Below are 23,402 nucleotides of genomic sequence, written 5' to 3'. Positions count from 1 at the left end.
GGTCTGGGAGGAAATTCAGAACTAGATTTTTGGCGACTCAGGGGGATGAGGGGGTGGTTTATGTATCGGAAACTATGTTGTTTAATGTTGGAAATGCGCTGCGCTGTGAGGACGGTTCGACATATTTTATATGTGAGTTTGAATTTTTTTTACTGAATGTTTCTGTTTTGATAGAGTAGTTTACAATTCAGTAGCGAAGTGGTAAAGCGGTTTAAGTCGATTTTGATAATTGGCCAGTTTTTAGTGAATATCTCGGAATCTAAGGGAGATGGCTGAATTTTTGTCTGGACCTTTCTTTCAGCACTCAATTTGCTCTAGAAAAAAGGTCATTACGAAAATTTCATTATCTCCTATAGATTCGGAGATATTCTCCAAAAACTCAACTAAGAGATAATTCGACTTAAACCGTTTTATCACTTTGCTACTGAATTATATTGGTATCAAATAAATATGAGATTTTATATTGAATTTCGAGTGCCAACGGTTAATTTTTCATGAAAGTGTCAAGTAATTTTGTTACCGAGACTATTATTTTGGTGAATTTTCAATGAAAACATGAATTTACAATTTTCATTTGCCTGGTAATTGACAGAATTTCATTCTGCAGATAGGCGGAAGTCAGAGACCGCGAAAAAATAGCCTGCACACCTAAAACATGCTGAAATCCATAAAACTTAGGAATTTCCCATGATTTGCACTGAGAGAAAAGCAGGAGAGTTCTCGAACAAGTTTTTCTTCATTGACGTAGTAAATTTTCATGTGCCCCCGTAAAAAGTTTGACCCTCCGTCAATCGCTTAATGAGCGCGGCGCCACCCGTTTTCGTTTTTTTATATTTTAGCGTTTCTCGACGCTTAAAAATTCTGAAAAAATTAGAGTTCCTAGTTCAATCCTTTTAGTAAGCGTTGGCGTGGTCCGTTTTTTCCTCGAGAAATTTGTTTACCTAAAAAAATAAAAGAAACGTCGACCGGATAGAAAAGTGGCGCCGCACCGCCCACTGCGCGTGCGTTTTTGTCGACCCCTCGGACCACAGTGTTGCAACATTCGCTGCAACTCTCCAAATAGGCGCATAGCGGTAAGCGCCAATGTGGCAACAGCGGCGCTGGACTAACCGTGCGACGGATGAAGGCTGGCGGCCGAGCGCGAGTGATCGAGGATTAATATGCTACGATGTAGTAGCTACGTCATATTTTTCATAATTTCCGAAATTTTATTCCTCGATTATGCGGCGCAATCGGAATTTTCCCAGAATTTCACTACAAAAATTTTAATTTTTTTCTCTCCGTGTCTTGTAAAGTTTGCGAGAAAATTCATGCGAAAACTCTGATACCATAAGGAATTTAATATTATCAATAATGCTAACATCACGTATAATAATGGTCAAATAGTTTAAATGTGTCAATTTTGATAAAAAATGATAATTACCATTTTTCTCAAACTTTCAGTACCCGCAGGTGGCGAGCCCCAACAATTCGCCAACGAGGTGAAAATATCCATGATATCAAATCCTTACGATTGCCCTAGTGACTTGATCGACACTGTCTTGAAGAATTATTTCTCCAATCCGAAATATCTCCGCAAAAATGATGTGATCACCGTTGACGTCAAGGAATGCAGTCCAGGGCTTTACTACAGTCTCCCATCCCCTCAACTGAGACTGCTGCACTTCAGAGTGACTTCCATAGCAATCGACGGGAACAAAACATTGGAACCTGCTTATGTTTGCCAAACAGAGTCGACATTGATTCAAGAAGGAGAAATTCACCAGTATCTTCCTCGGAATTTCAAATTGTCGGTGCAGGGCCTCAAAAATCCAACCATTGAGGGGGAATTTCAGAGGGGATCTCTTGACAATTGCCCAGGATTTCTGAAAAAATATCTGCGAGAATTGGAGTCGTGTATTTTGCCGTTTATAACATCAGGTGATTGCCAACTTTCTACACACGCAGAACATAATTTGTTGTAGCCATTTTCACATTAAAGAAGGGAATTTACATAGCGTTCCACATTTTTGTGACGTCATAGGAAATGTTTGGATGGGATTTGGATGAGGTACCGTAATTGAAATTTGAAAAATAATATAATAATTGGTAATTTAATTCCTCAATCGTTGGTTGACAAAATAATTCGGAATTTGAAAATTTAAGTTGATGGTTATTTTTAAAATAAAAAAAAATGGTGAGTATCATCAACAATTGACTTATTCCAAATTTAACTGTAATTCAAAATTTCGATTATGCTGATGTCTGCTTTGCAGTCCTGTCCCACACCGAAATTGTCATTTTTTGGACTTTACCGATAAATAACTCGTTAACTATCACCTGGAGTCAACGATCAAAATGCAACTTCTACTTGAGAATTTCCCCCTCTTTCATTCCTCCACCTTCCAGTCACGAGTTTTAGGACATCTGCATTTGCATTTATCAATTTTTACTCACCAACTTTATGACATGAATGCCCAATGTCAATATTTCAGGAGCGAAGCGGTAAACCGGTTTACGTCGATTTCAACTGTTGGCAAGTTTTTGACGAATATCTCGGAATCTAAAAGAGACACAAAAATTTTTGTCAAGACCTTTTTTGTAGAGCAAACTGAGGGTAATAAAAAAGGTCATGAGCAAAATTTTGCTATCTCTCTTAGATTCCGAGAAATTCATCAAAAAATGGCCAAAAGTAAAAATCGACTTGACCCGGTTTACCGCTTCGCTACTGACTTGAAAAATATGATTCATTCCATTGCAGACAATTGGCTAGGATTGAAGCCAGTCTTCCTCGTAGAGGGGCCCCAGGGCTGTGGGAAATACCACCTCATTAACGCTCTGTCCAAGCGACTCGGCCTGAACTTCTTAAACGTCGATTGCAGCGAAATTCGAACCCTCTCCCCCTCTCAAACCGAAGCAAAACTCCGGATCACCTTTACCAACGCCGAAAAATGCGTTCCCTGTATCCTAAAACTCTCCAGCATTCAAATCCTGGGGAAAAACCCCGAGGGGAAAATCGACGATCGAGTCACTTCGAATTTCTCCCACCAGCTCGCAGAGCAATATTCAAACAAATCCCCTCACCCTCTCATCATCATAGCCACCTCTGAATCCACCGAACTTCCCTCAGAACTCAACCGAAATTTCATCGAAAAAATCAAAATAGACTGTTTAACCCAGGATGAGCGCACCAACTTGATAAACTGGTTCCTAAAAACTCAGAGGATCGAGCACTCGAGCGTCGACATCTCGAAAATCTCAGCGATGTGTTCAGACTTCCTCATGAGCGACTTGCAATCGTTGACTCAAACAGCAGTGAAAAATCGCTACAAGCAGTCAAGAGCCCCAATAATCAGTCTGAAGGAAGAGGACTTCACCCAGTCGTACAAATCGATGCAGTCGATCTTCTCGGACGAAATCGGAGCCCCCAGAGTCCCCGAGGTCCACTGGGAGGACATCGGTGGCCTCGCGAGTCTCAAGCACGAGATCATTCGGAGGATCGAAGTTCCATTGATGCAAAATTCTGGAATTGAGAGCTCTGGGATTCTCCTTTATGGGCCACCGGGGACCGGAAAGACTCTTCTGGCGAAAGCTGTTGCTACAGAATGCAAGCTCAACTTCCTGTCTGTGAAAGGACCGGAATTACTGAATATGTACGTTGGACAGAGTGAGAAGAACGTCAGGGATGTCTTCGAGAAGGCGAAAAGTGCGTCGCCGTGCATTATTTTCTTCGACGAACTGGACGCACTGGCGCCGAATCGAGGCCGCAGTGGAGATAGTGCGGGGGTGATGGACCGAGTTGTCTCCCAATTGCTTGCGGAGATGGATGGGCTTGGGAGTTGCAGCAGGACCTTCATCGTTGGTGCCACCAACAGGCCAGATCTCGTTGATTCTGCTCTGCTGAGGCCTGGGAGGTTCGATAAATTACTGTACGTGGGCATTTGTTCGGATCGGGAGTCACAGTTGAGTGTCCTGAAGGCGATTACGAGGAGGTTCTCGTTGGGAGGAGATAACGCACTTGAGGAAATTGTTGAGCAGCTGCCGGAGAACTTGACGGGGGCTGATCTCCAGGCGGTTTGCTCAAATGCCTGGCTGAATGCAGCGAAGAGAGTCATCAGGAATTATGAGAGTGATTTGGAAAAGGGCAGAGGTGGGGGCGGACAAAAACCCGAGGGGGGCGTCGAGGTCCTCCAGGAGGACTTTGTTGATGCACTTCGGGGTTTGGTGCCTTCGGTGAGTCAGGGGGAACTTCGGAGGTACGAGAAACTTCGGGGGGAGTTGACGTCGAAAAGGAGGTAGAGGAAGATTTTCGGTTTCCGCGGACAGGCGACAAATTCAGGCGGGTGAGGCTCTCTGAATTTTTAAGGATGTATACACCCTTTTCGTCAAATTCACGTTTGTTGAATTTTTGGGGTAGATTGGGGAGCGGATTGACGTGGAAAAATATAGTTTTTGCGTTTTGTCGTTAATTATTGACTCACGAAATTTCATGACCGTGCAGTTATTTTCCTGCATTTATCATTTTCCTATCAATATTCCTATTTTCGTTTTTTTATCATTTTGACGTTCAAAAAATTCGATTCAGTCGCGTAGTTTTTGAGATTTCGAGGCAAAAAGATTTCGAGGAATTGCTGTATCTCGAAAATAGTGTGACCGATTGGGCTGATTTTTCGCCCAGATGGGCTCCCAATCAATGCCAATTATTCCACAAAATTTCAGATTTTTAGCTCGAATTTCACGATTTTTTTTGGGAAGATTTATAAATATCTATATCTTGTAGAGAGGTATTACGTTATAGTCATCCAATAGAATTAGTTGTTTATAGTTTTATATATTATTAATCAAAAGTGAACAATAAATTTTTTTAAAAATAATTCGTTGCTGAATAATTTCTGGGAGTGTTTTCGCCAATTATTGGTATGGTTTTGTACCCTCAAAAATTTAATTTTGTTGAGGCTTCTTATATAGCTTCCTTATCAATCAAAAGGACTACAAAATTTGTTTCAATTTTTTTCAAATTTTTTTACTCTCACAACGTTAATTTTTGAGTTTGACAAAATTTTGCGTTTTAACACAGGTCATTTTTATCGGGTTTTCAATAAGTATTTCCGACGGAAATTTTCCGTTCTTTCCATTGAGCAAGGTGCCAATGAGCTCACATAATCGGAAATGCTTTAAAATCGCCAACAAATTAGAAAATTGTGCGTGGTAGCCCCTTCTCCCACTTCGATTGGAGATTTTTTTATTTCTTTACCCAAAGTGACTACTTTTACAAAACATATTGAAAAATTAGACTGGGACTCGGATTCGTCCTACAGAAGTTTTGTTTTCAAATTTCGTTTTTTTTTTTAATTTTTCCCAATTTTTCATTATTTTATTTTTCGACTGAAATTGATATCGGTTCATTCATTCCTTCACAACTGAAATCATCAAACTATTTCCCACGCATGAAGAAATCAGTTTATTTATTACCAAGTGGGCCTCGCTGTTGTGAGATTCACGTATACCATCATATATCGTGCCCAAATAACCATTTGTCACCAGGGAAAAAACAGACGAGCATGCAGCTGCTGATAAATACGATACGGGTCAGCCGCCTTCATCGACGCTAGGACTGAGTTCGAAAACGTATCGCACAGTACTATTTCATTTTTCCTATGAGAAAAAAATTTCCTACTTGCTACAGAGCTGATGAATTTTGCCTATTTATGTAATAATTATAATTAATCATTTGTAGAGAACTCATCAGAGGATATTTTTTAACAATACGAAAAACCTTCTAACAATCCACCCTAAAATCACTCGTTTTAGGAAGATTGATAGTAAAATAATGGAAGTACTCAATATTTTATGTAAGTTTTATATATAAATCGGGCCAATTCCGTATATCAAATATGAGTATGTGAGTGGCTAGTGGAGGGCGGTTTTGATCTCATTCGGAAACATACGACTTTTTTTAATCTTTCAAAACATGTTTTTCAGCGAAAAAATTCATAACAGTCCATTAAAATGATGGCCGAGGCGATTCGAAACAATTCAATTACTACAAACACAAAAGCGAGATAAGATTTTGAAAAACTGATTACATATTTGTGATCAGCGACATCGAAAATGGAGATTTGGGTAGTAAAATCTACTGAAAATAATCGTTATCTCCATACTCGCTTCGATCGCATCATTAGTTTTTGAGTAATTATGAACGAAAAATTTCAGGTTTTTGTTAACCAACGGTAAAACTTCTGGACCAATTTCGTCTAAAATTTGATACATTCTAAATTACACGAAGACACTTCGATCGCGCCATTATTCGCTTCGATTGAATCATTAGTTTTTGAGTAATCGTGAACGAAAAATTTGACGACATACACCTTTACACACACACGCATACAGACATGTTTTCAAAAATAGTCGAAAAACATTGTAGACACCTCGAAACGTTGATATACGGCGAAAATATTTTTTTTTATTTTAGGGGCTATTACAATTAAATATGTAATTTTCAGAATATATATTTCCCCGTATGGAAATCTCCGATATTCCAAAAGTATTTTTATTCAGACACGTGCGATAAAACCCCAAAAGTAAGAAAAAAATGAATGATGATGTTTTAAAGCAAATACCACAATTCAAATATTGATCAAATCCATCGATCACATACCTCGACTCTCCAACACATCCCAGCAATCTATGATATCTTCACTATACCACTCTCCCACGTATATATTGTGGAGTCGTGGGAGGTGTTATGGTAGTTCCGTGTAGACCGCCTACTAGAGAGGTACCAGTAGACGCTGAATCTCCGCAACTTGCGTGACAACCAGCCTCGTACTACCGTTGGTTTTGATCGGTAATCATGAATTTTTTAGAATTTATAATCAACATTTTTTCCATCTCATTTACCAATTTCGCGAATTCTAGTTGTCTCGCGAATATCTGTCCGCCAGTCTGCGAGATCTAAGAGAACAGCCGGAAGTGAGTAGAACATTTTTTAATAATTCATCAATTTTCCTCTATTTACTTGTCACCGGTTGCTAATGGCAATGGTTGCTAATGGGTTCAACAACACTGTCGTCATTGTCTATTCCTTTATAATGGGTTGACAACTTTTAACTCTTTATGTGGGCAATCGGAGACCAGAAACAGCTAGTTTTCACCTGTCCGCTTATTCGCTCAACAAGGTTTTATTGACGAAAGTTCACTTTCCCAAGTTGAATTTAACCAGATTTTTTAACGAAGTTTTGTTGACGGAGTTTTTTGAATGGAAATTTTCTAGAACTGGACACTAAAACGGAGTGTCCAAGTCCAAAAAATTTCCGTTAAAAAAATTGCGTCAAAAAACTTGGTCAAAATAACTTGGTAATAAAAAAAGTGTGAAGAAAAAAAAATAGCTACTCTAAAAGTAACTATTTTTAGTTACTGTAAAAATCTGAAACTTAAATTTGAACGATTACGATTGTTTGGTTCCTTTCCCAATGGACCAAACAAAACGAATAACAACACTACAATTCTTACAAAAGACAAGATAACTGAGAGGTTTTGTTGACGGAAGTTCAATTTGACAGAAGTTCAATCAACCAAAAGTTCACTTTTCCAAGTTGAATTTAATCAGGTTTTCTAACGAAGGTTTTAGACGTGCTCCGTTCTAATATACATATAAACGTTGAGAGAACCCTTGAATTTGCGCTTTTTCAGTGAATGGCTCGCAATAAATTCCCCCAATAATCGGCCTTTCATCGGTTCTTCATAAGCGCACTGTTGTTTCAGAAATGGCGATGATGATATTTCTTCTTGTTGCTATACAAATTTGTGGATCTTTGGGAAACAGCCTTGATGTGTTAGAAAATTACATGGCATTGCGTGCTGTGGCCAGCGATGTCAATAAATTTTCCAGTGAATTTTATCAGGTAAATAGTAACTAAAGAACCGGCATGCGGGAGACCCGCGTTCGCTTCTCGGCTGGGGCGCCAAAATTAGTGGCACTTTCAACCCTCGATCACTCGCTCAATGAGCGCGGCGCCACCCATTTTCGTTTTTTTATATCTTCGCGTGTTGTTCGACGTTTAAAAGTTTTCAATAAATTAGAGTTCCGAGTTCAATCTTTTTACTAATCGTTGGCGTTGTCCATTTTTCTCTCGGGAAATTTGTTCAGCTAAAAAAAAACGTCAAACGGACAGATAAGCGGCGCCGCGCCGCCCGGTGCGAGTGAGTTCCGGTCGACCGCTCGAGCGACAGTGTTGCTACATTCGCTGCAACTCTTCAAATGCGCGCATAGCGGTAAGCGCCAATGTGGCAACAGCGGCGCTGGAATAACCGCGCGACGGATGAAGGTTGACGGTCGAGCGCGAGTAATCGAGGGTTAAAGACGTCCAAGTACTTTGTTTAAGTTAGCAACTTTCTTTCAAACAAGATTTCCATTTTATCGGAAATCTTGTCATTCTCATACTTTTCCGGATTTTGCACTGTTTGAATACATTTGTTCGGGAATTTCTTCAATGCATATGTTAAATAATATTTTATTCAATTAAATAACGATAAAACGCGAAAACGGTAGATTCTTTCGTAGAAATCTACAAATTGATATCACAAAATCTACAAATTGATATCAGAAATCTATAAAAAGTAGAAAATTGGCTGAAAGGGGGCAGAACATCCTTAACACTTCTCAACGGAATTGAAACATAACACTCCTTCATTAATTGCATTTCCAGGCAGTTTCAAAGGCTGAGAATGATAATTTGATAGCCTCACCGATCAGTGCATCACTGGCTCTGTCAATGCTGACTTACGGAGCGCGTGGAAATAGTGAAAAGCAACTGAAATCTGTTTTACATTTCAACAGCGATGCAGAGGTGCAAAAGAGGGGCGTTAAAACTCTCATAGAGAATTTGAACGTAAATGATCGAACATTACACATCATCTTGGTCACCTCTTCATGTTCGACAATTATCTTAATCATTATTTTTCCACTTCAATAGGAATTCGCCAAAGTTGATTTGAAATTGGCGAACAAGATTTTCCTCGCTGAAAATGTTACTGTCAATCCAGAATTCATGGAAGTGACTGAATCAGTTTTCAAATCGGCAGTTCAAAATGTTGATTATAGCGAACCTGAGGAAGCAAGCAAAACTATTAATAGTTGGTGCGAACAGCAGACGAATTCCAAGATTAAAGACTTATTCTCAGCCGGTCAGTAGGCAATCAAATTTTTTTATGAAGGTGTGGGTTCCGGTGTATATTGAGAGAAAATTTTCTGATGTGACGACCATATTTACTTAAGAGAAGTCAATTATTTTCAATGGCTTAAAAAATCATATTCAATTCAATTGATTCATTCAATTCATTGAAAAATCTTGAAAACGATAAATAATTGAAGATACCAGTCAAAAGTTAATCCCTATGAATCTCCGGAAAAAATTCTAAGTGACTTAATTTATTGCATTCTCATAAGCTTTTGAGTTTTTTTTTATTCTCATATGTTGTTGACGAGGGGAACAATAACTGTTTGAATCAAATATGAAATGCGTTCACGAAATTTTAAATCCTTGAATATCCCAGAAACTATGTACTATAAAATTTGACAAAAAATTTACTACAGATTCGTTTTTTAAAAACATGAGATAGAAAAATCGAGTTCGGAAGCCCGCATTTCACTATTTATTATCTCCTAAACTGTATAGTACAGCTAGCTACAATTTTTTTCAACAGCTAGAAATAATTATAAACATTAACAATAAAAAACATGGGAATAATTTCAAGAACTATTGGAAAATATTATAAATATTACTTGCGGAAAACATGGGGTCAGTCGTAAGAAAAACCTGTTTTCTGGGGATTCGCTTCAAGCGATGAAGAAAAATGACTTGTCTCAAGTAAATATGTTTCAGATATTAGAATTTTTCTCAGTATAAGATTATTATACATGTGATGTTTGACGTACAGATGACTTTGACAATGATACTGGTTTGGTGCTCGTCAATGCCGTCTACTTCAAGGGCAATTGGTTGCAAAAGTTTGACGCAAATCTGACAACTTCCAAAAAGTTTACTCTCGAGGACGGAACCACGAAGAAAGTGCCCACTATGAATGCTTACAGAGATTATCGTTTTGGGGTTCTAGAAGATCTTGGAGCGAGATTCGTCGAACTGCCTTATGAGGTGAATATCAAATAGTAGAAATAGAGGAGCAGAATGAGTTATTTGACTGAGTCATACTGGTTTAGTCTGACGAGGGTAAAACTGAATTTCTACACGCAGAAATGTTCAGTAAAAATTGCGGAACTCACAGTTCGCTCACCGATTACGGAATCGACTCAGAAAATTTAGGTGACGGTATCGTAATTTTTTTACAAGAGATTCAGGTAAAAATTGTGGAACGCTCTGGAAAAATTCCGTGATTTTAGGTCATTTTAAATTACGTGACAGTTCTGTAAAATTTCCTACAATTACATTGCGCTCAGGAATTACGGAAAAGATACGTAATTTTACTTCAACTTATTAAGGCGAAGTGGATAGCTAAAATTGAATTTAAACTGAGAGAATTGAATGAGTTTTTAATGCATATCTGGAGAAAAGGAAATTCCCTCAAAGACGAGGGTTACGACTCAGAGCGAAGTAGAAAGATTCCGAGGTATTCAACGGAATCTCAAATTACAGACTTTCCTCGTACTTCTGCTTCTCCACTGAATTGATTAACGAATATTTGATATTCACAGTGTGACTTGTTTGACCACTTTACTACAAAATTACAATGGACATTTTCTCATCTCTTTAAAAGCTCGTGAATATAAAGAAATCACTCTTGCGCATTCAAACGAGACATGAAAAAATGACGGAAATGTTTAAACCGGGATAACTTTTCAACTCTTTTCGAAAAGCAAAAAATGTTGGGTGGAAAAATGGCGAGGCTGAGTTCCAATTTATGAATAGACCAGTTTTTGGAAAGAAGGAAATCCTATCATAGGGCATCATCTGTTAGTGAACCAGTCAAATGATTCGATTGGCTAAGATTCCAATTCTATTTGTTTATTTCGTTATAGTACAAGATCCCCACCAAGAAGATCCAAGTAACGTCACATACGAAAAAATTCAATAAAAAAATTGCAGGCGGCGGTATCTTCGATACAGCTGTAATTATACGCGGATACGTCCATGGTCTTTCCTTCTTTCCCGAATTTCCTAGAAACTCCTTGCATTCCCTCGAATTTTCCGTAAACTCCTTGAATTCTCTCGATTTTTTTTAGAAACTCCTTGAGTTCCCTCGAATTTTCTAGAAACTCCTTGAATTTTTTCGAAATGTCAAGAAACTTCTCGAATTACCTCGAAATGTCTAGAATTTTGTAGAATTCCGATAGATGGCGCTGCACATAAGGACCGTTTCCCAAAACGATCCCCCATTATTGAAACCATAGACGTATCCACGTACCCTTACGATAAATTCAAAGATTATTGAAAACGGCAAAAAAATTGCAGAAACCTCGATTAGATTCGGAATTCTATTTTTTTTCTCAATTTAATTATCGTTTTGGTTTTTCAAAGAAGACATGTGTAAAAATCAGGATTTAACTCAGCGTCTTATGTGAAAATCAACATTTGCATTGTAATCAAAGATTAAAATCTGAATTTTTTTAAATTAGATGTGAAAAAATCAAGAATTTTTTTGACACCTCATAAAAAATAATCCACCCTTTTGCAACCAAGTTTTATTATTTATTTATAACAGGGAAATGTTTGAAAAAATATCGCTATTTTGCGAAATTTAATTTAGATAATACTGACTGGGTATGAATTTTTTCAAATTTTTTCCATGCAATTTAGTTGAAAAATTAAAAAACTGAAAATATCCCAAAGAACAGCTTCCCCGACCGAAGAGTAGAGCTGCTTTAACCCGTTTTACCACTTCGCTACTGAATTGAAATTAAATTGAATTGATTTTTCACAGAGCAATGACATCAGTGACGGCATAAGCATGTTCATCGTCCTCCCCAACGAGCCATCGGGTTTGAAAGACCTTCAACAAAATTTGACCAAACTCGACCTAAATCGTCTCCTCTCTGGTTCCCTAGTGAAGGTCAACCTATCTCTTCCCAAGTTCAAAGTAGAATCGAAACTGGACCTTAAGGCCCCATTGAGCGACCTCGGCCTCAAGGACATCTTCGAGGACTCTGCCGACCTCACTGGCATCCTCTCTGCTGAAGCTCCTCACTTAAAAGTCAACAAGATCGTGCAGAAGGCGTTCATTGAGGTGAATGAGGAGGGCAGTGAGGCCGCAGCAGCAACCGGTGAGTCCCATTCCTTCCACCACTTCTCCCTGTATAATGCTCGAGCCATTTCACTGGAGTTCGTTTTGAATTTTACGTAATATGTTCTTCTGTCCTTGTGCTGAAACTCCTTCGCTGCTTTTTATGTTCACCCAAGCTTCTTTCATATCCCCTTAGTGGCCTTCAACCGCGTAATTATACCAACATTCAATGAATATCTAACACAAGAGAAAGTCCCAGAACAATTCACATATTTTTCGTCTTGTAATCTCACTGGAGGGCAAAGAGAAAAATAATTTGAGAATAATTCAATTTGAGAGTAAGTCCCAGGGGATTGGGGAATTCCATTCATGTTGTGCCCATTTCTGGTGAAAACTCTACAACTTTTCTGAACGTTTCTCGTAAATTTGTAGATAATTTTCGAATTCTCTTGAATCACAAAAAAATATCAGTAGCGAAGTGGTAAAACGGTACATGTTACTTTCGACTGTTGACCAGTTTTCAATGAATATCTCGGAATCTAAGGGAGATAGCAAAATTTTTGTTGGAACCTTTTTTGAAGAGCCGATTGAGTGCTACAACAAATGTGATTACGAAAATTTCGCTATCTCCCTTAGATTCGGAAATATTCCTCAAAAACTCAACTGGGAGATAAGTAGACTTAAACCGTTTTAGCACTTCGCTACTGATATAATAATAAATGAATAAAAAATCGCAAAATATTTTGAAGAAATGATTTCGCAATCGTAATTATTCATCTTATTTTATGAAGCCGAAATGCTACTGAAATGTTTGTTATTCATATGGATAGAGTGAGTAGAATGAAAATTTTGTATTCAGGCATTGAAGCTACAACATTCTCAGCACCCATACCAATTGATTTTCACGTCGACCGTCCTTTTTACTACGCTATCGTAAAACGTCTAGGTCGAGAGGAAGGGGGAGTTGTATTGTTTAGTGGATATTATAAGACCGTTGATTGAGGTAAGTTGCTTTATTGTGGTTGTACGAATGTCGTTTTTTGTCATGGCTTTCAATGTTCACAGAGTGTTCGTCGAGTCGTTGGTATCAGTAGAGTTGAAATAGAATTTCAATAAAATTTACAGCAAATGCGCTGCTTCTTATCATTTTTTCTCAAGTCTTGAAAGTTTATAAATTGATGCCAACTCTGTTGCAGGAGTGGAACTAGAAAACAGGTTTGGCTGGGAGGCGGAAAAAAAAGAAGTCAAGTTCAGCGTTGATCATCCGTTTGTATTACTCATTGCTACACAGGATGCAATTATTTTCACGGCACGTATTGCCGACCCAAGCTATGAAACTTAATTTTTATAATCCAGTTGTGAAGTCGTATGTCGAGATAATTTGATTGAACTCCAGAGTTTACGATTTTTTGATAAATATCATTGAGTGTGAGGGATATAGACCACTCGTCACAAGCACTTTTTTAAAAAAATTATGATAATGAAAATTGTAATGCTTCCACCGAATCCCGAGACATTCCCCAAAGAATCTTCTCAAACTCAAGTCAATTTATTTCGCTTCATCGTTTTATAACGAAATCTGTAAACCTAACAACGAAATTAGCACATATTGCCATCATATTGTGAGAAAAAGAAAAAAAAACGTACAAATTTCATCAGATCCAACTGAAATGAATAAAAAATAAAGATGCAACTATTATCTCCCATCAAGTTTTAACATAAAGGATAAGTAGAACTGACAACAAAAAGTCAATCACAGTTGACTTTAATAAATCTCATAAATTTCTCTCTCTTGGAAGACAAGTAACGAAGTGTGAAAACATCATCTTCGTCTACATTATTCTGTAAAATGTCAGAAGTTATTTTTGTAGTCCATAAAGTTCTCTACAAAAATTTCCATGTCATGTTTTTAAGCTCTCATTTCCTCCTATCACTTTACCACTGAAATCACAGGGGAATTTGCACGAAGTTCATTCTTTCCTTGAAAACTTCAATTTGTACCAATTAATTATTAATTAATCAGCAATATTTCAAACGTTGCGAGTGAAAAATGAATTATTCAGGTCCCAAACTTGACATCAGAGAATTCAAAAAATTCATGCAAGTTCCCTATTGCATTCCTGACCCCTCAATAACGTAAAAAATCAAAAACAGGAAGAAAAAATTATGATATGGCACACCCAGCTGCATTTTTACCAGTCCCAGTTCCAGAAGTCCCATTGGAAGTCAGCGAAGTTTTTCGATAAGGCTTCAACGTCGTCGTTGTGTCCAGATACTCATCGTTGTCCTCGACATCAGACTCCCCCCGAGTATTCTTCCCCGCCTCCCCCAGCCCCGCCCCATCAGGACCGTATTTACCACTCGGCTCACGTTTCCTGGAGACGACATAATTCCCCTTTGAGTACCTCTGCCTGGCCTCGATCATCCTCTCCTTCTCCAAAAAATCGTCATCACCTCCACGTCGATTTAACGGCATAACCTGGCCATTGAACCCAATCGACTTAAACCCCTGTCTCTCACGCATCAACTCCTCATTCTCGTTCTCCGGATAATTCCTAGGATTAACAAATCCTACGGGATACTTCTTAGGCCCCACCTTCTGAGGCTCGTAATTCTGCTTCTCAATCCCATAAGTATACCGATCCTCCAGCCAATCCCGAGCTTTGTTGTAGCCCTGACGTTGAGCATAATTTTCGTAAAGTGCAGAAGGCAATGGAGGGGCTGGAGGTGCTGACGAAATTGGCTCCACTCGAGAGGCTGCCTGCTTCCACCGAGCGCTCTGCATCACCAGCTGTGCCAGCTGCTGAATCGTCTGCTTTGGGACCACATCGTCAAAATCCAAGTCCTTACTCCTCTGCTTCGTCTCCACCTTCGCTGGTGTTGAGGTATTGAGACCCAACGCCTCATCGAGATTCCTCAGGCGTTCGTAACCCTCACCGTGACCACTCAGAAGCTCATCACCCACTTCATTCTTATACTTGAAGATTGGAAAGTAACGAGACCGCTCCTCAGCCTGTCTTTCAATATCGAGGAAGTTGGACGTTAGAATCCTGGCAGCTGATGGACACTTGATCTCCCTCTTTTCTTTATTCTCCTCTTTAGCGAGATTGAACAGCTTTCGTCGAGCAGGCTGAGTATCCGGCTTTTTATTATCGTCACCGAAGAAAATCTGTCGAGCATTCTCAATCCTCTCCTCCATGAGCTTCTCAGCCTGCAGAAACCTCTGAGTCTCCTCCATCGCCACTTTGCCCTGAAAAATTCTGGCAGAACCGAGTTCAATTCTCCTCTCAGCTGACGATTTAGTTTTCCACTCGTTGGCGACTCCAGGTGGCACTCCTGCTGCTGTGTTCATCTCCTTCTGAGCCTGGACGAACGGAGAGGCTGACACTGGCCCCAGCTTCGACCAGATCGTCCCTGGTTTGCATGGTCTAATCACCCCAGGTCTCGTTGTCACTGAGTTCTGGGTTATTACTTCAATGTTCGAGGAGGGGCTGGTGCAGGGGACTCTGCAGGGCTTCGGTGGCACCAGATCCAACTTCGGAGGGACTGTTCCTGGTTTAGGTGGGGGGGAGAAGCACAGGGGAACCGAGGTGATGACGTTTGGTGGAGTGTTATCCCCAGATTTCTCAATGCCTGATCCACTCTTGTTCAGCACTGTCGCATGCACCACGTTCATCAGCTGATCGAGACGGTTCTCAAGTCTATCCTGACGTGTCTGATCCCTGTCCAGGATCCGAGCGACCATCGAATCCTGCGCTGCTAGGATTTTATTAACCACTTCTGTCTGTGAAGTGATGGCGCTCAGCATCAGCTGCTCCAACTTCTGCGCCTTTTTCTTCCTGAATGGGGCGTGCGGAGGATTCGGGGAGTCATTCTTGGAGCCCACGAGGCCATTCTCAGATGGACTGGGCGAGTCCTGGATGAATTCTATGGACAGGGTGTCGTCGTTGAATGTCGCGTTGTTCGTTATCATCGTTGTGTTGACTGGGAACATGTCGGTGTCCTGGTCGTACGTCTCGTTCAAGTTGTGGGCCTTCGTCTGCTGGGATATTTTCGCCTGGTAGAAGGCTTCGTTCAGGTTGGGGGCGATGTCGGGGTGACAACTTGTCTGGGGACGCAGGGGAATTTTGTAGTTGATGTTCTCCGAGTTCTTTGGGGCCAGGGGGACGAAGCTTTTTGCTTGCTGGGGGTTGTCCAGTCGCTCTGTCAGGGCGCACTGCTGGAGCTGACTCTGGATCCTGGCGAGGTTGGTCGAGTGCCTGGTGGGGTAGTACAGGATGTTGTCTTGGGGGTGATTTCTCGGCGGCTGGGGGATGTTTCCCATGTTGAGGCAGTAGTCCATGGACTGAGGCCCGTTCGGGGGCTGCTGCAGTCCTTGATTGCTCATGTAATTTTCGCACAGTTGATTCTTCAGCAGCATGTTCTCCTGAATTATCTGGTTCTGGACGTTTTGGGCGGTGTTTTTCAGGGGCATTTCGGAGAAGCGGTTCGCCTCGAGGGTGTTGTAGCGGTAGTGATCCTCGGGGAGAGATCTCCGGAGGACTTTGCCCATGTTGGAGCGGAGGGCTTTTGGCACGAGGTTTATGCGGGGGTCGAGAACTGTCGGGGATAGGGAGCGGTGGGGACGTGCCAGCACGGTCTCGTTGGACTCGGATGAGTCGGCGTAGTAGTCGTGGGGGAGGTAGCTCCAAGGGCCCGGGTCAATCTCGATCTGGCGGACCAGGGGCTCTGGAGGCTCCTCCAATTTGTTTCGGCGCATCAGGAAATTTGCGTGAGTCTTTATCTCTTTCTCGGGGGATTTCAGCAGAAATTGGCCGGAGTCTGTGGGAAATTCAATTGTTTGGGGTGAAATTCAGTTTATGAAGAGAATTATTTCATGTTGACATAAATTGATTCTGTAAGGATCCGCAGTAAGTTACTGATGTATCTTGAAATGCGACGAAGTTGTATTGATTTTGGGGTTTTAGTAGGGAAGGGGTCAATCGGTTTAAGTGGACTTGACTGCCAGTTGAGTTTTTGTTGAATAACTCGGAATTTCCTGATAACGAAAGAGACCTAGTGATATCCAAGTTGATTATACTTAAATGCCAACGACCGTACACCATAAGTGCATTGCTGGCGTCAGCGAAACTAGAACCTCTTAAAATAATTCACGGGTTCATTACAACATGTAAAATGAGAATCTAACGTAGGCGCAGACAAGGTAACACCAATTATTCTCAAATTGTAACAAAATTGTAAACCAATTGTAATCTGTAAATTTGTAATTTATCGTCCGTTTTGTAAATAATCCAATAAGGATTGCTGCATATCAATAAAAAACTCGGAATTTAAGAAAGATAGCGAATTTTTTGTAAGATCTTCTCCGATAGTCTTCATTTTTCTTTGCAAAAAACATTTTCAGGAAAATTTTGCTAACTCTTTTAGAATTTGAGATATTCATCGAGAACTGGCGCTAGAATGGCATTGACTTAAACCGTTTGGCCACTTCACTACTGATTTGCATGTAATTTTCAAATAAACATGATTTCATAGTGAATACCAGTTATCTCTTCTTGAGATACATTTGATTGGGAGAAATCGAACTTCTCTAGAATTGAAGTTCCTTTTATTTGTCACAATAATGACTCACGAAGTTTCATGGTAATGCAATCATTTTCCTGCATTTTTTTAGTTTTCTGAATTTCCTAAAAGTTTTAGAAAAAATGCAGGAAAATGATTGCACGATCATGAAATTTCGTGAGTCATTAACTAATGATAAACCGCAAAAACGGTCTATTTTTTCACGTCAATCCGATCAACAATTTACCAGAAAAAATAAAAACGCGAATTTCAGCGAAGAGGGTGTAATGCATCCTCAAGGAGTGAAAAAAAAGTGAGAGTCACTCGCCTACAGTGTCCACACCCCCAGCATCCGTCTCAGCTTCCCTCTCCGCATCAGTCTCCCCCTTGGTCAGCCGTTTGTTCTCCAAAACCTTATCGATGGACTCATAATACCGCTCAACCCCAGCTCGGGTTCCAGTTTTCTTCGCCTCCCGATAACAAACCAACACCTGCTTCATTCTGGACCTGCATTGTCGAGCCGTAACTCCGTACCCTTTTTTTCTCATGTACTTGGCGATACTTTCCCATATTAGCTGGGGCTTCACTGCATACTCGAGTTGTTTTTGTACCTGTCTGTCCGTCCAGACAGAAACAAGGAGAGTTGTGCTCTCCGGAGTCCATTTGTATTTGTTATTCTCGGTTGTATCGCTCATTTTCATTTGTTTACCTTTATCTCCTCGCATCAACACTCAAAATATTTCTGTACAACAACAACAACACACAATTATCAGTTCACACCGTCTCACGCATCCAATTCTACTCATTAATTTGAAGATGTCGAATTTTAGTCATTTAGTCTGCACTTATATTTATTATTTCACGTGATTCGAGTACCTGCGATGGATATTGAGCTCCTCGTTCCACGACGTTGTCGAAGCACCTATGTTTTCATTGCAACAACCTGTTGCAGCGTTGCTCCTCGCACTGCGATTGATGCTGCTGCATTCGGAGTAGAACGTAAAACGCACTGAACTATAGATTCACTGAAACGGCCGCTGGGAGTCGGAAACCGGCCGAGAGACAAGTCCCAGTGCGCGGTCTGTCCTTCTATTTCACAATGCGATTGGTGCGATTGGCTTCTGATTGGTTCATTCAAATTAGGCCACACCCCCCCGAAACGAAGAAAAAATGTACCACTGCGCGAGTGGGAGGAGAACGCGTCGCACTGCGACTTCTCCGCACGTTTTGATCCCCAACGGCCGTCTATTATATATATAGTGCAGTGACCGGCGGGTGATAGCAAACGCTTTCGCCCCCCCCCCCTGTTGCGTCACTAGTTCGGTATGCGCGATTCAAATACCCCGAAGTACTCTCCGACGGTTGAAAAATTAGAGTATTTTCAACGAGCGACACGACGTGGCTCATTGGTTTGCGACAGTACTGGCGGTAAAATATGGATTTTTAAACTAGTGGTTGCAGAACCGGCGATGGTGGCCGAAGGGTTAAATCGCTCGGCCGAAGGGGGGAGGGGCGTTTGTGCAATCTCAGATGGACACATTCCGTTTTGAACACGTTCCTATTCTTAAAAGAACATCCTGAGTACTAAAGGAGCTGATGCGGTATTCTCGAAATAATCGAACTGCGAGATATCGATCATTTCTTCTCGATTTATGAAAATAATGGATGTCTATGCACGTCACATCCGGTCGAACCGTCAAGGCGCGCGAAGCGCGCCTTCTTATGCTAGTCCTTATTCTCGAAATAATCAAACTGCGAGATATCGATCATTTTTCTCGATTTATGAAAATAATCGATGTCTATGCACGTCATATCCGGTCGAACCGTCAAGGCGCGTGAAGCGCGCGCCGTATGCTAGTCCTTATTCTCGAAATAATCAAACTGCGAGATATCGATCATTTTTTCTCGATTTATGAAAATAATCGATGTCTATGCACGTCATATCCGGTCTAACCTGCAAGGCGCACGACGCGCGAAGCGCGTCGTATGCTAATACTTATTCTCGAAATAATCAAACTGCGAGATATCGATCATTTTTTCTCGATTTATGAAAATAATCGATGTCTACGCACGTCATATCCGGTCGAACCGTCAAGGCGCATGAAGCGCGCGCCGTATGCTAGTCCTTATTCTCGAAATAATCAAACTGCGAGATATCGATCATTTTTTCTCGATTTATGAAAATAATCGATGTCTACGCACGTCATATCCGGTCGAACCGTCAAGGCGCATGAAGCGCGCGCCGTATGCTAGTCCTTATTCTCGAAATAATCAAACTGCGAGATATCGATCATTTTTTCTCGATTTATGAAAATAATCGATGTCTACGCACGTCATATCCGGTCGAACCGTCAAGGCGCATGAAGCGCGCGCCGTATGCTAGTCCTTATTCTCGAAATAATCAAACTGCGAGATATCGATCATTTTTTCTCGATTTATGAAAATAATCGATGTCTACGCACGTCATATCCGGTCGAACCGTCAAGGCGCATGAAGCGCGGGCCGTATGCTAGTCCTTATTCTCGAAATAATCAAACTGCGAGATATCGATCATTTTTTCTCGATTTATGAAAATAATCGATGTCTACGCACGTCATATCCGGTCTAACCTGCAAGTCCTTCTATCGTAAAAAGGAGAAAGGAAATCGATCTCGATATATCTCGAAAATCTCGAATCACTGTCACCGTAAGACTGAAATTGGATCCAAATTCAATGAGAAGTTACAGACTAGGCGGAGTGCATATTCAATTATCAATTAGGCTGAAAATTTGGGGTTTTAGGAGGAAATGTCTACTGATGTTCATGATGAACAAAGCAATGTTCGAATTTTGGCGCCTTCCGCTCGAGTATGTCGCCGATTTTAGCGGACGAGTCGCTGTCATTTGCGGACTGTTCGCTGCGAGTGAAAACCCACCCTTCCGCTGTCATCATAAATAAAAATGGCGCTCTCCGGTTCATGTGCCCTCCTCGGGCGACATGGATTTAACCGGAGTGCAGTGAAAAGTCTGTGTAATTCCTGGAACACTTCATTGTTACTCAATCCCCCTAAGGTAATTACACTTATAGAATTTATTCTGACACTTGACATCCTTCGTTGATGAAAAAAAAACACTTCGGAGGAATTCTAACCTCTCTCTCTTCCATGATAAATCAGGAATTATTTTTCGTTTGACGTTTTTTCAATGGGATTTTTAGGGAATTATATCGAGATGTGTCAGTCAAGTAGACATAGATCATATAATGAACGAGGGAGAGCCCCAGTTACGTCAGAAGAAAATCAGCAAGGCTATGATGGCTTACATTCAGAGAGCAAGGGAGTATGGTTAGTATCAGACTATGAATCTCCTCCAAAAAATATTATCGAATGCGAAATGCAAAAATAAAGGAGAAGAAATCAAAATATCTGAATGTCACTTCACTTTATTTAACAAACAAGTAAGAACAAATGCAAAATTACAACCGTTTTCACTTTATGATTAAATTAAAATTAAATCTCTCAGTTAAATTTAATTGTTTAATTTGCTCTCCAGGAGATGAATTTATTTCAATTTTCCGAAAAATTATCATTTTTATTTTCCATTCAGAGAATTTTCTAAAAAGGGGAATTTTTGTCTGAGAAAATTGGTATTTAATTCATTTGATGACATTTTTTATTCATTTTATGGTTTTCAGAGGATTTCATGCAGAAAGAAAGTAAAGAATACGAAATCGGGAAGAGACATCTCGCCAATATGATGGGGCAACCTGCCGAGACATTCACCCAGGACGACGTGAACGTGAGTTGATAAATTTTTACGCATTAATTTGACCCCAGAGAAATGACCTATTCATCAATTGTTTAATAATTTCTACTCTATTCAACGATACAAAATGTTTGTATACAATATTGATAAATAGAGTATATAACTACTCCATTGAATTTTTCGAGGAAACTGAATGAATTCGTCATTCATTACCAAAAGAAATTGGCATCAACAAGAAAATTGAGTCGGACTCAATTAGGTAAATAACTTGAAGGGGGTTGACTGTGTCAAATTTAGACTTTTGTGGAAATAATACCAGCTGCGTCCCCGTTGCGAACCCTGGGTAATGCTAAGTGCTGGAAGCTTGATCCTTTATTAAAAAATCCAGTGTAACGTTTTTTGAAGCCAATCGATTCGGCGTATTGTGTGACACAATTTTTCATAAATGATGATAGTATTTATACATCAAAGATATTACGATAATACTTTATTATATTGTATTCTATACTATGCTATATATTATAATACAAAAAAAGTATTTAGAAAACAATATTTTTGTGTTTATCGAGTATTTTTTTATTCCAAGTTTGTGATTGTATGTTGTATTGGTATTGGTTATTGCTGCAGGCTGCCATCAAGTATCTGTTCCCCTCTGGCTTGTACGAGCCAAAAGCCAGGCCAATCATGGAGAATCCAAACAAGATATTTCCACCGAAGAAGTCTGCCCAGTTCGACGACCAGGGGAGGCCTTTCCACTTCCTCTTTTACACTATAATACCGAATTATTATCAAGCCCTTTACGTAAGTCCTCATTAACAAATATTTGGAATAGTTTCTGAAGTCAAGTAAATTCTCTCCTTTAATGTACTATCGTTCTAAGAGTTTCAAACTCATTTCTTTACGTAATTACCCGAGAATATCTCTGGTTGTCTGCGTAATTCCACAATACTTGATGATTCTGGGAAAAACCAGTCATTTTACTCTGTTATTTTGTGTGAATGATTGCATTAATCCTTTCATCAATGTATTTGTATCATTCAGGACATGGTGGAGCACCTGGAAAAAGTGGATAAAATACAGGATGACGAGATACGTCAGGGGCTGCAGCCGACCCCCGAGAATAAAGCGTAAGTCCACCAATTCCAAATTTTTTAATCAATAAAAGCCAAATTTAAGAAACTGGAATGAAAAAACGAACGAATTCTCAATTTTCCTAGTGACCTCCTGTCGTCCTCTTGGTTATCCCAAGCTGACTTGGAGAAATTTTTCCTCGAGCCTCTGATGGAGAGACAGGTAAAAACATAAAATCACTAAATAATCAATAAATAGGAAAATTATGAATCACATTCAATACAAATGAGGTTAATTGACACTTAAATTCCTCAATTATTCATTTTACAGTACAATTATTTCGTGGCATCTGCGGAGAGACTCGCCAATCACCCATATTCCGCTGTCTGCAGGGATTTCCTCGTGCAATTTAGGAGAGAGCATAAGGCAGACGTCTCCGGGCTGGTGATTCCCCCCGTAAGTACAATTTTCCGTCTCTTATTTACATTCCAATAAACTCACGACAATTTTTCAAGGAAAATTCTGTTCATTTCCAGTTGGAGTATAGCGAACAAGGAAGACCGTACGTCGTAGTATCACGTGAGCTATTTTTTTCCCTTTAAATCACATTAAGAACCCCTCTAAATTTAGTTTATAACAATCTTCATTGAAGTCCCTAACTTTTCTTCTCTGATTGAGAAACCGTAGAACAAAATATATACAATAATGATGAATAATAATAGTAATTGTTATCATGAACAAAAAAATTTAATTCCACAGAAGCCAGGAAGCAAACAGCAACAGCTCAGGTAAAACTCTGGGGCAATGGA

General features: G+C 40.0%; 4 protein-coding genes across 5 annotated transcripts; 3 read left to right on the top strand and 1 right to left on the bottom strand.

Moving 5' to 3' along the window:
- Nucleotides 1-9: 9 nt before the first annotated feature.
- On the top strand, nt 10-4,862 carry LOC107045036 (peroxisome assembly factor 2). The gene is made up of 3 exons (XM_015267131.1): nt 10-132; nt 1,444-1,920; nt 2,741-4,862. Exons 1-3 carry the CDS (start codon nt 75-77, stop codon nt 4,276-4,278), a joined length of 2,073 nt encoding a protein of 690 aa, XP_015122617.1. The 5' UTR covers nt 10-74; the 3' UTR covers nt 4,279-4,862.
- A 666-nt stretch (nt 4,863-5,528) lies between these two features.
- Nucleotides 5,529-14,115, top strand: LOC107045037 (leukocyte elastase inhibitor). 2 transcript variants are annotated; one of them, XM_015267133.1, is made up of 9 exons: nt 5,529-6,826; nt 6,898-6,951; nt 7,744-7,883; nt 8,688-8,870; nt 8,955-9,165; nt 9,919-10,133; nt 11,917-12,256; nt 13,076-13,219; nt 13,413-13,501. In XM_015267133.1, exons 3-8 carry the CDS (start codon nt 7,746-7,748, stop codon nt 13,216-13,218), a joined length of 1,230 nt encoding a protein of 409 aa, XP_015122619.1. In that variant the 5' UTR covers nt 5,529-6,826; nt 6,898-6,951; nt 7,744-7,745; the 3' UTR covers nt 13,219; nt 13,413-13,501. The 2 variants fall into 2 exon arrangements, with proteins under 2 accessions (XP_015122619.1, XP_015122618.1); XM_015267132.2 differs by lacking the exon at nt 13,076-13,219 and having other exon boundaries at nt 13,413-14,115.
- On the bottom strand, nt 13,466-18,867 carry LOC107045035. The gene is made up of 3 exons (XM_015267130.2): nt 18,655-18,867; nt 18,107-18,520; nt 13,466-17,037 (listed from the first exon to the last, which is right to left on the bottom strand). The coding sequence occupies exons 2-3, from the start codon at nt 18,501-18,503 to the stop codon at nt 14,381-14,383; spliced, it is 3,054 nt and encodes a 1,017-aa protein (XP_015122616.1). The 5' UTR covers nt 18,504-18,520; nt 18,655-18,867; the 3' UTR covers nt 13,466-14,380.
- A 2,152-nt stretch (nt 18,868-21,019) lies between these two features.
- On the top strand, nt 21,020-23,385 carry LOC107045026 (28S ribosomal protein S9, mitochondrial). Its single transcript, XM_015267117.1, has 7 exons — nt 21,020-21,101; nt 21,452-21,555; nt 22,150-22,323; nt 22,564-22,649; nt 22,740-22,815; nt 22,924-23,049; nt 23,353-23,385. Exons 1-7 carry the CDS (start codon nt 21,020-21,022, stop codon nt 23,383-23,385), a joined length of 681 nt encoding a protein of 226 aa, XP_015122603.1.
- Nucleotides 23,386-23,402: the final 17 nt, after the last annotated feature.

This window comes from Diachasma alloeum, unplaced genomic scaffold (genome assembly GCF_001412515.2).
Source record: "Diachasma alloeum isolate Michigan unplaced genomic scaffold, Dall2.0 Dall_scaffold_00865, whole genome shotgun sequence".
NCBI classification, from domain to species: Eukaryota; Metazoa; Arthropoda; class Insecta; order Hymenoptera; family Braconidae; genus Diachasma; species Diachasma alloeum.
The sequence above is the reverse complement of the archived record's forward strand: the minus strand, read 5'-3'. Positions and strand labels throughout refer to the sequence as shown.

Coding starts and splice junctions, on each gene's coding strand:
- LOC107045036 (XM_015267131.1), top strand. CDS start 75: ATGTTGTTTAATGTTGGAAATGCGCTGCGCTGTGAGGACGGTTCGACA. Junction 133..1,443: donor CGGTTCGACATATTTTATAT/GTGAGTTTGAAT, acceptor TCAAACTTTCAG/TACCCGCAGGTGGCGAGCCC. Junction 1,921..2,740: donor TTTGCCGTTTATAACATCAG/GTGATTGCCAAC, acceptor ATTCCATTGCAG/ACAATTGGCTAGGATTGAAG.
- LOC107045037 (XM_015267132.2), top strand. CDS start 7,746: ATGGCGATGATGATATTTCTTCTTGTTGCTATACAAATTTGTGGATCT. Junction 8,871..8,954: donor CTCTCATAGAGAATTTGAAC/GTAAATGATCGA, acceptor CCACTTCAATAG/GAATTCGCCAAAGTTGATTT. Junction 9,166..9,918: donor TAAAGACTTATTCTCAGCCG/GTCAGTAGGCAA, acceptor TTTGACGTACAG/ATGACTTTGACAATGATACT.
- LOC107045035 (XM_015267130.2), bottom strand. CDS start 18,503: ATGCGAGGAGATAAAGGTAAACAAATGAAAATGAGCGATACAACCGAG. Junction 17,038..18,106: donor TGGGGGTGTGGACACTGTAG/GCGAGTGACTCT, acceptor AATTTCCCACAG/ACTCCGGCCAATTTCTGCTG.
- LOC107045026 (XM_015267117.1), top strand. CDS start 21,020: ATGAACGAGGGAGAGCCCCAGTTACGTCAGAAGAAAATCAGCAAGGCT. Junction 22,650..22,739: donor CCGACCCCCGAGAATAAAGC/GTAAGTCCACCA, acceptor CAATTTTCCTAG/TGACCTCCTGTCGTCCTCTT. Junction 23,050..23,352: donor CCGGGCTGGTGATTCCCCCC/GTAAGTACAATT, acceptor TTAATTCCACAG/AAGCCAGGAAGCAAACAGCA.